Below are 13,224 nucleotides of genomic sequence, written 5' to 3' on the forward strand. Positions count from 1 at the left end.
TTTTTCCATCAGGATCTCAAATCCTTAATTTTGAAGGTATGGAGATTGAACGCTTGATTCTCAGTCAAATAGGTTTCTCTGACTCTGTGATTATTACTATGTTACAGGCTCGTAAATCTGTATCTAGGAAGATATATTATCGAGTCTGGAAGATTTACATTTCTTGGTGTCTTTCTCATCATTTTTCTTGGCATTCTTTTAGAATTCCTAGAATTTTACAGTTTCTTCAGGATGGTTTGGATAAAGGTTTGTCTGCAAGTTCCTTGAAAGGACAAATCTCTGCTCTTTCTGTTCTTTTTCACAGAAAGATTGCTAGTTTTCCTGATATTCATTGTTTTGTACAAGCTTTGGTTCGTATAAAACCTGTTAAGTCAATTTCTCCTCCTTGGAGTTTGAATTTGGTTCTGGGGGCTCTTCAAGCTCCTCCGTTTGAACCTATGCATTCGCTGGACATTAAATTACTTTCTTGGAAAGTTTTGTTTCTTTTGGCCATCTCTTCTGCCAGAAGAGTTTCTGAATTATCTGCTCTTTCTTGTGAGTCTCCTTTTCTGATTTTTCATCAGGATAAGGCGGTGTTGCGAACTTCTTTTAAATCTTTACCTAAGGTTGTGAATTCTAACAACATTAGTGGAGAAATTGTGGTTCCTTCATTGTGTCCTAATCCTAAGAATTCTAAGGAAAGATTGTTGCATTCTTTGGATGTAGTTAGAGCTTTGAAATATTATGTTGAAGCTACTAAAAATTTCCGAAAGACTTCTAGTCTATTTGTTATCTTTTCCGGTTCTAGGAAAGGTCAAAAGGCCTCTGCCATTTCTTTGGCGTCTTGGTTAAATCTTTGATTCATCATGCTTATGTCGAGTCGGGTAAAGCTCCGCCTCAAAGGATTACAGCTCATTCTACTAGGTCAGTTTCTACTTCCTGGGCGTTTAGGAATGAAGCTTCGGTTGATCAGATTTGCAAAGCAGCAACTTGGTCTTCTTTGCATACTTTTATTAAATTCTACCATTTTGATGTGTTTTCTTCTTCTGAAGCAGTTTTTGGTAGAAAAGTACTTCAGGCAGCTGTTTCAGTTTGATTCTTCTGCTTGTAATTTCAGTTTTTTTCATTATAAGATTTAAACTTTGTTTTGGGTGTGGATTATTTTTCAGCGGAATTGGCTGTCTTTATTTTATCCCTCCCTCTCTAGTGACTCTTGCGTGGAAGATCCACATCTTGGGTATTCATTATCCCATACGTCACTAGCTCATGGACTCTTGCTAATTACATGAAAGAAAACATAATTTATGTAAGAACTTACCTGATAAATTCATTTCTTTCATATTAGCAAGAGTCCATGAGGCCCACCCTTTTTTGTGGTGGTTATGATTTTTTTGTATAAAGCACAATTATTCCAATTCCTTATTTTTTATGCTTTCGCACTTTTGTCTTATCACCCCACTTCTTGGCTATGCGTTAAACTGATTTGTGGGTGTGGTGAGGGGTGTATTTGTAGGCATTTTGAGGTTTGGGAAACTTTGCCCCTCCTGGTAGGAATGTATATCCCATACGTCACTAGCTCATGGACTCTTGCTAATATGAAAGAAATTAATTTATCAGGTAAGTTCTTACATAAATTATGTTTTTTCTTTCGGATGAGTAGAATATTTTATCTTTTGTTGGCCAACACTTGTCATATGCCTTGCTTATGTGTGTGTATTTGAATGATCTACTGTATAAGAGCTCTGTTACATTTCTTAGTGGTTCTATTGCTGAATATTGAATCGCATATTTGTAATCACATAACTGTTTTATTGCCTCCCTTAGATACTGTCTATGTTCACTATAATAGGGGATACTAACCCAGTGATTAAAATTGGTTCTGTTGACTAGAGTGCTGTTGTGGGGTCTCTTATTTTTCTTTTCTCACTGAAAATGTCTCCTCTGTAAAGTGAACATTATGTGTTCACCAGCTTAGCTATGCAGCTCTTGCTTGTCTTCTGTCCTCTAGTCTCACTCTAGGATCCCTAATCCCCAATCTCAATTAGCCAGCGCAAATTCTTAAAATATTGTATTGTAACACGTTCGCCTGCCCCTATGTCTCAGAGTGTCTTCTCTTCATTGCCCCCAGATTGTACTTTTCAGCTGCAGTATTGACAGCTTTGGGAGTATTTCTACCTGCAGGTAAGCACAAGAGGAAGGTAAAATATTGTTCTTCTGAGTCTAGAACGAGTGATTCAGTTGGTGTATTATCTACTAGACAATTTCAAGCTTCTGATGACAAATCCTTGTCTAGTACAGAGGGCAAACTTTCATCCTTTGAATCCCCTAGGATCATACTGTCAAGTGATCACTCTGGGTGATTCGCAACCCCTTGTATGACAACCTATTAGAGTTTTTCAAACCTTGTTTGCTACAAAAGCTTATACTGGTTTAGCTTATATAAAGGAGGATCTTCCTACCGTCTTTCACTGGTGCATTCTTGCTTTATGAACTTTCAATTTCTCCCTTCACTGTACAACCTAGACCTCGAGCATCTTCACTCTGGCTATTCTAACCAATGCGTTAATCTCGGCAGTTCTTCCAACGCTTCGGGAGTTAGTTCCAGCTGCACACATAATTTCGGCGGCAACTGTAATTTGAAACATTTCACATATATTGGCATATTTAAAATTAGAAAAAAAGTGGAGAGAGGATGATATGCATAAGGAATTGTTAAAGGACAACTCAATGCAGTTTTGCAGCATTGCATAATTAATAAGTGCATAATCAAAAGACAATGATCAAATTAGCAGTTGATTTTTCTTTTCTGACAAATAATTTTTTTCTCCCATGTTCCAAACCCTTGAATCATGTGACAGGCATTACCCAATCACAGACCAGTATAAGTATACCCTATGAGCTTCTTGTTCCCTAGAAAGTGTGAATATAAAGACTGTGCAAAATTTAATAACAGAAGTAAGTTAGAACGTGTCTTAAATCTGCATGCTCTATCTCAATCATAAAAGTTTATTTTGACATGAGTGTCCCTTTAAGACTGGAATGAAAATGGATTTTTAAAATGGAGACTCTGACCCCTAGTGGTTTAAATTTAGAATTAGATTTTTCAGCATTCTTACAATTAATTTATATTTTTTGTAGAGTCTTTTATAAAGAAAGATCACTTGTAAAGGAACTTAGTCTTTGATCAGCACACAGTCAGTTTATGTGTAAAAAGAGATCCTTTGAAATCCAGAGTCTAATTAGCATAAATAGCAGATGTGAAAACTATGGGAGTAATCCCTCCTGTCCCAGTAGGGGAACAGAATCAAGGAAAAGTGTCTATTTCATTAACCCAAAGAAAGAAGGGACTTTCTGGCCCATTTTGGATCTCAAAACTCTGCACAAGTTTCTGAAAGTCCCGACTTTGGAGGCAATTTGCTATTACTTTATTGCAAGAGGGCCAGTTTGTCTACCATAGACTTAAAAGATGTTTATTTGCATATCCCTATTCACAGGGATCATGTCAAGTTTCTCAGATTAGCCTTCTTAAAAAGGCTTTATCAGTTTGTGGTGCTTCTTTTTTGGTCTGGCAACATAAAAATTGTCGGAGCACCACTGTTTGTAGTGAGGAGTGAGGATTGTGGTAGCTCCATATCTATCCTAAGTTCTGGTATAAGCACCCTCTCCAAATGCCAAGGGTAAATACAGGCAAAGTTCTTCAGGTACTTTGTATTCACTGTGGGAGAATCAATCTTCCAAAGAGCTGCTTAATTCCTCAAACCAGACTTTCTTTCCTGTGTTTCATAATAGATTCAGCGTCGACTAAACTGTTTCTCACTTCTCAAGTTGTAGAAAGATTGTGCTCTTCTCCAGCTCACTTCTCTTCCTTCAAAACTTCAGTCCATGGATGTGGTGGGTCTCAAGGTAGTGGCTACAAATACTGTACCATTTATTCCACCTATGTCCTCTACGACTGAGATTGTATCAGCAGTGGAACGAAAATTACAAAGATCTGTCTCAGAAGATGTCACTAGACTGCAAGACCAGGTGGTGCCCGACATGATGACATACTCACTAATCTCTTATTCAAGGGGCTTTCTCTCTCTAGTCAACATGGGAGGTGATTAGCACAATGCTAGTCTGTTAGGTTGGGGTGCAGTTTGGGGTTACTGGAGAGTGCAGGGAGTCTGGTCCCCTTGGGAGGCGAGGTACCCTATCAACATCTTGAAACTCCTCACAATCTTCAAGACTCTCCAGAGCTGGCCCATCTTAAGATGGGAATCCTTTCTGAGGTTCCAATCACACAGTGCCAATGCTGTGGCTCACATCAGTCACAGAGGCACAACTCAAAGTGCCTTAGTGATGAAGGAGGTAGCCCTCATTCTAATTTGGGCCGAAAGCCATAATTGCATGATTTCAGCAATCCACATCCTGGGTGTAGAAAACTTGGAAGCAGACTTTACCCTGGCAAATGGTCCCTGAATCAGGAGATTATTCGACTAGATTGTGAGGCATGGGGCAAGCCAGAATCACAAGGTGCCCCAGTGTTGTGTGAGATTTTGAGATCCGCAGGCAACTCTCCTAGTTACCTTAGTGACTTAGTGACCTTATATATTTCCTCCTTTTGTGTTGCTATCCAGTGTGTGCGAATCTGGTACAAATGACCCTCCTTTTATCAAGACCTCAAATCTCTAAATTTGACGGTTCACAGGAACGGAAACCTGTGACCAGTAACATTTATCACTAGGTACGGAAAACTCTTTCTTACTTGGTAAACGTTAGAATTCTTTTCAAACTACTTGCATATTACAATGTTCATGGGACGGTTTGAAAAAAGGCTTGTTATCCATTTTTCTAAAAGGTCAGATTTCAGCTTTGTCAGTCTTGTATGACAAAGAGTTCTATAAGCTACCTGACATTCAAGCCTTTGCTATGTCTTTGGTCAGGATTAAACCAGCTATTAGACGAACTTTCCCTCCATGGAACCTTAACCTGGTTTTAAGCGCTCTTCAGGCTCCTCCCATTGAGCTTATGCCTTGTCTTAATATTCAATCTTTATCTTGGAAGCTTCTCGTTTCATTGGCTGTTTCCTCAGCCTCAAGAGTGTCTGAACTTTCTGCTCTATCCTGTGATTCTCCTTACCTGTTTTCAGGACAAGGCAGTCTTGACAACCATCCTTTTTTAACTAAGGTTGTCTCTTTGGATAGAATTTATCAGGAAATTGTGGTTCTTTCTCTCTGTCCTACTCCAGAATTTTAAAGAACAATTCTAAAGAGGGACTTCACAACTTGTCAGAGCCTTGAAATTTTATATAGAAGCTACAAAAGATTTTAGATCATTATCTTTTTTCATCTTCTTTTTTTTGTTTTTCTGGTTTCTGTAAGGGACAGAAAGATACAGCAATTACTTTAGCATTTTGGCTTAAGGTTTAATTCTTAAGACCTCTTTGGCTGTGAGGAAGACTCCCCAGTGCGCATTATTACACATTATACTAGATCACTGGTTTCAAACCTGTCCTCAGACCTCCCTAACAGGTCACAATTTGAGGATATCTGAACTGGAGCACAGGTGAAATAATCAGCTGCTTAGTAAACGGTTATTTTACCTGCTCTTATCCAAGGTAATCCTGAAAACCTGGCCTGTTGGGGAGGCCTGCGGACAGGATTGAAAACCAGTGAGATAGAGCTGCCACCTCTTGAGCTTTCAGGAATAAAGCTTGCATTGAACAAATTTTTAAAGCTATTTCTTGGTCCTCTTTACATACTGTTAGACTAAGTAAAGAAAATAAGAAAAGTTCAGTGGGCCACTTTGCCTGTTTAGTAACATACCTGCCTGTTATCCCACCCTATTTCATGGTGGTTTTGTGGACTTCACAGCTTGGTTATAGGATCCCACATGTGATGGCTCATGGACTCTCACCATCTTATGGAAAAAAACAAAGTTTATGCGTACCTAATAAACTAATTTATTTCATGATGGTGAGAGTCCATGAGATGCACCCTTATTTCTCTTGTAAGGTGTATCCAGTCCACGGGTTCATCCATTACTTGTGGGATATTCTCCTTCCCAACAGGAAGTTGCAAAGAGGACACCCACAGCAGAGCTGTCTATATAGCTCCTCCTCTAACCCCCACCCCCAGTCATTTTCTTTGCAAGCTCTCGACAAGTAGGAAGTATAAAGAGATATGTGGTGATTTAGTGTAGTTTTCATCTTCAATCAAGAGTTTATTTTAAACGGTACCGGCGTTGTACTGTTTGCTCTCAGGCAGAAATTAGAAGAAGAATTCTGCCTGGAGGATAATGATCTTAGCAGATTGTAACTAAGGTCCATTGCTGTTCTCACACATAACTGAAGAGTATGGGAAAACTTCAGCTGGGGGAACGGCCTGCAGATTGCCTGCTTTGAGGTATGTTCAGTATAATTGTTTCTAGAGAGATGATACAGTCTAGAAAATGCTGACAGAGCCTTTTTGGAAATGTGGTAAGCTAGATGCAGTGATTTAATAACGACTGGGATCAAGCTTGCAAGGTTGGGTAATACTCATGTTATTTGTTTCTGGTGATTAAGGTGTTAAAAACTTTTCTTTTTACACATTAGGATCGTTTTTTGAGAGTGTTTAATTGTCCACATGGCTTTTTCAGAAACTCCTAGGAGTGTTTCCTTAAGGCCCCTCTGACATCGAGTGTGGTGGGAGGGGCCTATTTCGCGCCCCAGTTGCGCAGTTTGTTTTCATTCTAAGACATCTAGCTTCTCTGGAGGATTCCTGCTGTGTCTGAGGACCACTAAAGAGGGTTTCTTCCATTCCTGTTTGTCCCTAAGGGCAGGTAGGCACCACAGCAGAGCTGTGGTGAGGTGTTTAGCGGTTTTATACTGGTGGTAGACGTTTTTTCAATCCGGTTTTGGGGCTAAAGGGTTAATCGTCCATTTGCAAGTGGGTGCAATATTACCTTGGTCCCATATACACACTGTAAAAATTTCGAAGAGTTTACTACTTTTTTTTCACTGTTTTGCAGTTTAAGTGCTACTTTTTTCTCTTAAAGGTACAGTACCGTTTTGAGGAAATTGCTGTTTTTTGCTTTAATAAAGTGTTTTTCAAGCTTGCTTGTGTCTTTGCTAGTCTGTTAAACATGTCTGACGTAGAAGAATCTACCTGTTCAATATGTTTAGATGCCATTGTGGAACCCCCTCTTAGAATGTGTACCACTTGTACTGAACTATCTATAAGTTACAAAGACCATATTGTGGCTTTAAAAAATATATCACCAGAGGATTCTCAGACTGTAAGAAAGGAGATTATGCCATCTAGCTCTCCCCATGGGTCAGAACCTGTAACACCCGCACAAATAATGCCAGATGCGTCTAGCGCGTCTAATTCTTTTACTTTACGAGACATGGCGGCAGTTATGAATTCTACTCTCACAGAGGTGTTGTCTAAACTGCCAGGGTTACAAGGAAAGCGAGACAGCTCTGGGGCTAGAACAAATACAGAGCTTTCTGACGCTTTAGTAGATATGTCCGTTATGCCCTCACAATGTTCCGAAGTTGGCGCAAGGGATTTGATATCTGAGGGGGATCTTTCAGATTCAGGGAAGTTATTACTTCAGCCCGACTCTGACATGTCAACATTTAAATTTAAACATTTAAAATTAAATTTAAACACCTCTGTTTATTGCTTAGGGAGGGCTTAATGACTCTGGATGATTGTGACCCCATTGTGGTACCAGAGAAATTGTGTAAAATGGACAAATACTTTGCAGTGCCTGTTTACACTGATGTTTTCCCAGTCCCTAAAAGGTTTTCGGAAATTATAACTAAGGAATGGGATAGGCCAGGTATACCATTCTCTCCCCCTCCTGTGTTTAAAAAGATGTTCCCCATAGCTGACGCCATGCGGGACTCGTGGCAAACAGTCCCCAAGGTGGAGGGAGCTATTTCTACTTTGGCTAAGCGTACAACTATTCCGATCAAAGACAGTTGTGCTTTCAAAGATCCTATGGATAAAAAATTGGAGGGTCTCCTAAAGAAATTTTTCTTACATCAAGGCTTTCTTCTCCAGCCCCTCGCATGCATTGCTCCAGTTACGGCTGCAGCGGCCTTTTGGTTCGAGTCTCTAGAAGAGGCTCTACAAGTGGAGACTCAGTGGGATGAGATTTTAGACAGGATTAAAGCTCTTAAACTTGCTAATTCCTTTATTTCAGACGCCGTGTTTCAGTTAACCAAACTTGTGGCTAAAAATTCAGGTTTTGCCATCATGGCGCGTAGGGCGCTATGGCTTAAGTCCTGGTCAGCAGCTGTTTCATCAAAGTCTAAGCTTCTTAACATCCCCTTCAAAGGAAAGACCCTATTCTGGCCTGATCTGAAGGAGATCATTTCTGATATTACCTGGGGAAAAGGTCACGCCCTTCCCCAGGATAAGTCTAACAAGTTACGGACTAGGCAGACTAATTTTCGCTCCTTTCGAAACTTCAGGAGTGGCACGGCTTCCGCTTCCCTTAGTACTAAACAAGAGGGAAATTTCGGCCAGTCCAAGCCAGTCTGGGGACCTAACCAGGCTTGGAACAAGGGGAAACAGGCCAAAAAACCTGCTCCTCTGTCTAAAACAGCATGAAGGAGTAGCCCCCAATCCGGGACCGGATCTAGGGGGGGGGGACTTTCTCTCTTCGCCCAGGCTTGGGTAAGAGACGTTCAGGATCCCTGGGCATTGGAGATTGTTTCCCAGGGATATCTTCTCGAATTCAAAGGTTCATCATCAAAGGGGAGATTTCATCTCTCTCAACTATGTGCAAACCAGATAAAGAGAGAGGCATTCTTACATTGCGTCCGAGACCTGCTGGTTATGGGAGTGATCCACCCAGTTCCAAGGGAGGAACAGGGGCAGGGTTTCTTTTCAAATCTATTTATAGTTCCCAAAAAAGAGGGAACTTTCAGACCAATCTTGGATCTCAAGATCCTAAACAAATTCCTCAGGGTCCCATCTTTCAAGATGGAGACAATCCGAACCATTCTTCCTATGATCCAGGAGGGTCAATATATGACTACCGTGGACTTAAAGGATGCTTATCTGCACATTCCGATTCACAGAAATCATCATCAGTTCCTCAGGTTCGCCTTCCTAGACAGGCATTACCAGTTTGTGGCTCTTCCCTTCGGGTTAGCCACGGCATCAAGAACCTTTACGAAGGTTCTAGGGTACCTACTGGCGGTCCTAAGGCCGTGGGGCATATCAGTGGCTGCTTACCTAGACGACATCTTGATCCAGGCGTCGACTCTTCAAATCGCCAAGTCCCATACAGACATTGTTCTGGCCTTTCTGAGGTCTCACGGGTGGAAGGTGAACAGAGAAAAGAGTTCTCTCTCCCCTCTCACAAGAGTTTCTTTCCTAGGGACTCTGATAGATTCAGTAGAAATGAAAAAATTTTTGACAGAGGTCAGGATATCAAAGCTGCTAACTTCCTGCCGTGCTCTTCAATCCATTTCTCGACCGTCAGTGGCTCAGTGTATGGAAGTAATCGGCCTAATGGTAGCGGCAATGGACATAGTTCCGTTTGCCCGCCTACATCTCAGACCACTGCAACTTTGCATGCTCAATCAGTGGAATGGGGACTACACAGATTTGTCTCCTCTGCTAAATCTGGATCAAGAGACCAGGGATTCTCTTCTCTGGTGGTTATCTCGGGTCCATCTGTCCAGGGGAATAAGCTTCCGCAGGCCAGAGTGGGCTATAGTGACAACAGATGCCAGCCTTCTGGGCTGGGGCGTGGTCTGGAACTCCCTGAAAGCTCAGGGTTCGTGGACTCAGGAGGAGGCCCTCCTCCCGATAAACATTCTGGATCTAAGAGCGATATTCAAGGCTCTTCAGGCATGGCCTCAACTGGCTGCGGTCAGGTTCATCAGATTTCAGTCGGACAACGTCACGACTGTAGCCTATATCAACCATCAGGGTGGAACAAGGAGTCCCCTGGCAATGATGGTGGTTTCCAAGATAATTCTATGGGCAGAGGCTCACTCTTGCCATCTCTCAGCTATCCATATCCCAGGAGTAGAGAACTGGGAGGCAGATTTTCTAAGTCGGCAGACTTTTCACCCGGGGGAATGGGAGCTTCACCCGGAGATATTTGCCCAACTGATTCATCTATGGGGCAGACCGGAGCTGGATCTGATGGCGTCCTGTCAGAATACCAAGCTTCCTTGTTACGGGTCCAGGTCAAGGGATCCTCGGGCAGCACTAGTAGATGCCCTAGCAGTGCCCTGGTCCTTCAGCCTGGCTTATGTGTTTCCACCGTTTCCTCTTCTCCCGCGTCTGATTGCCAGAATCAAGCAGGAGAAAGCTTCAGTGATTTTAATTGCTCCTGCGTGGCCTCGCAGGACTTGGTATGCAGATCTGGTGGACATGTCATCCTGCCCACCATGGCCTCTGCCATTGAGGCAGGACCTTCTAATCCAGGGTCCATTCAAACACTCAAATCTAACTTCTCTACGCCTGACTGCGTGGAGATTGAACGCTTGATCTTATCAAAGCGTGGTTTTTCTGAGTCTGTTATTGATACCTTGATCCAGGCTAGGAAGCCTGTCACCAGGAAGATCTATCACAAGAAATGGTGTAAATATCTTAATTGGTGTGATTCCAAGGGTTTCTCTTGGAGTAGGGTCAAGATTCCTAGGATTCTATCTTTTCTCCAAGAAGGATTGGAAAAAGGATTATCCGCTAGTTCTTTAAAAGGACAGATATCTGCTCTGTCTATTCTTTCACAAGCGTCTGGCAGATGTTCCAGACGTTCGGGAGTTTTGTCAGGCTTTAGTCAGAATCAAGCCGGTATTTAAACCGCCATGGAGTTTAAATTTAGTTCTTAAAGTTCTTCAAGGGGTTCCGTTTGAACCTATGCATTCATTAGATATTAAACTTTTATCTTGGAAAGTTTTGTTTCTAGTTGCTATCACTTCAGCCCGAAGAGTTTCGGAGTTATCTGCCCTGCAGTGTTATTCACCCTATCTGATTTTCCATGCGGATAAGGTGGTGTTATGTACCAAGCCAGGTTTTCTTCCTAAGGTTGTTTCCAATAGAAATATCAATCAGGAAATTGTTGTTCCTTCTCTGTGTCCGAATCCTTCCAAGAAGGAACGGTTGTTGCACAATCTGGATGTGGTTCGAGCTTTAAAGTTCTAGTTACAAGCAACTAAGGATTTTTGTCAAACATCTGCCTTGTTTGTTGTCTACTCTGGAAAGAGGAGAGGTCACAAGGCTTCGGCAACTTCTCTTTCTTTTTGGCTGAGAAGCATAATCCGTTTAACTTATGAGACTGCTGGCCAGCAGCCTCCTAAAAGGATTACAGCTCACTCTACTAGAGCGGTAGCTTCCACATGGGCATTTAAAAATGAGGCTTCTGTTGAACAGATTTGCAAAGCGGCGACTTGGTCTTCGCTTCATACTTTTTTCTAAATTCTACAAATTTGATACTTTTGCTTCCTCGGAGGCTATTTTTGGGAGAAAGGTCTTACAGGCAGTGGTGCCTTCTGTTTAAGTTCCTGCCTTGTCCCTCCCTTCATCCGTGTCCTAAAGCTTTGGTATTGGTATCCCACAAATAATGGATGAACCCGTGGACTGGATACACCTTACAAGAGAAAACAAAATGTATGCTTACCTGATAAATTTCTTTCTCTTGTGGTGTATCCAGTCCACGGCCCACCCTGTTACTTTAAGTCAGGTGTTTTTATTTTTTACAACTACAGTCACCACTGCACCCTATAGTTTCTCCTTTTTCTCACTTGCCTTCGGTCGAATGACTGGGGGTGGGGGTTAGAGGAGGAGCTATATAGACAGCTCTGCTGTGGGTGTCCTCTTTGCAACTTCCTGTTGGGAAGGAGAATATCCCACAAGTAATGGATGAACCCGTGTACTGGATACACCACAAGAGAGATAAATTTATCAGGTAAGCATAAATTTTGTTTTTGTGTACATTTGGCGGCACTACTGGTTTGCACTTCACTTGCCCTCCTTTCTCTATCCTGCTTTTCTATTTTTCTCCCTTTTTTTTGGCCATATGTATGACTGAGTGATTATGGGAAAGTAGGATGAATTAAAAGCCCCGCTTTGTTGGGTGTTTTTGACTTCTAATAATGGACCAGAGTTTTATCCCATTTGTAATGGCTTGTGGACTCTCACCATTATGAAAAAAGGAAATTAATTTATCAAGTAAATACATTTTGTTTTTGTCATAGAATGTGAGGGGGGGGGGGGGGAAGAGCATGTAAAGTCCCATAATTCTTTTTCTCCATATTTGTTGTGCTTTGCATCGTGGACAGTTGTATTGTCAGATTTCTTTCCAGTAATCACTTAAAGGGACACTAAACCCACATTTTTTTCTGTCATGATTCAGGTAGAGAATACAATTTTAAACAACATTCCAAATGACTTCTATTATCTTATTTGCTTCATTTTTTAGATATCCTTTGTTGAAGAAATAACAATGCACATGGGTGAGCCTATCACACGAGGCATCTATTTGCAGCTACTGAGCCTATCTAGATATGCTTTTCATTAAAATATATCAAGAGAATGAAGCAAATTTGTTAATAGAAGTAAAATTAGAAAGTTATTTAAAATTGCATACTCTATCTAAATCATGAAAAAAAATGTGGGTTTCATGTCCCTTTAAACAAAAATGCATCATTTCTACTAATACAGTAAATAAACCTTTTGAAAATCAGAAATTCTCAATATTTGGTTTGTTTTAATAACTAATTTAGTTTCTGCAAAATGTTATATTATACATTATTCCACACAAACGGATATGGAGCTGATGCCGCTGCTTTCAGCTATATTCGGCATTCATTGCAACGTGAAAGCAAGAAATGCACATCCCTACTATATATTGTAGCATTTTTGCAATGTGTTAGTACATTTTAGAGTGTTTTATTATTTACTATGCTTCTGATTTGTATTGCGACTAGTTCAAAGAATTGTTTACATTATATTTTTTTTGTATTTTATTTCTGTGCAAATAAATCTTTTTTTTTTTTTTTTTTTTTTCTTTCTTAAATAAGGTAACTGACGAGGCAGACAGTTTGTCATCTACACCTGCCACAGGAATAGTTGGTGCACTAATGGAAGTAATGCAGAAAAGATGTAAAGCCATTCATTCTTCAGGTACTGATGTTTTAAATATACAAATATCAATTGTTATAAATCGTTTGTTTCTCCAACATAGGTGTGTCCGGTCCACGGCGTCATCCTTACTTGTGGGATATTCTCTTCCCCAACAGGAAAT

General features: G+C 41.0%; 1 protein-coding gene across 2 annotated transcripts in view; it reads left to right on the plus strand.

Annotated features, from left to right (window-relative positions):
• WASL (WASP like actin nucleation promoting factor) overlaps positions 1 to 13,224 on the plus strand; it is a 503,517-nt gene that overhangs the window by 463,999 nt on the left and 26,294 nt on the right. For both annotated transcript variants that reach the window (XM_053716658.1, XM_053716659.1), the window contains one exon: positions 13,001 to 13,103. In XM_053716658.1, the coding sequence (XP_053572633.1) occupies positions 13,001 to 13,103 (103 nt within the window). The remainder of the gene's footprint in view (positions 1 to 13,000; positions 13,104 to 13,224) is intronic.

The sequence above is a fragment of the Bombina bombina genome, chromosome 6, assembly GCF_027579735.1.
Source record: "Bombina bombina isolate aBomBom1 chromosome 6, aBomBom1.pri, whole genome shotgun sequence".
NCBI lineage: Eukaryota > Metazoa > Chordata > Amphibia > Anura > Bombinatoridae > Bombina > Bombina bombina.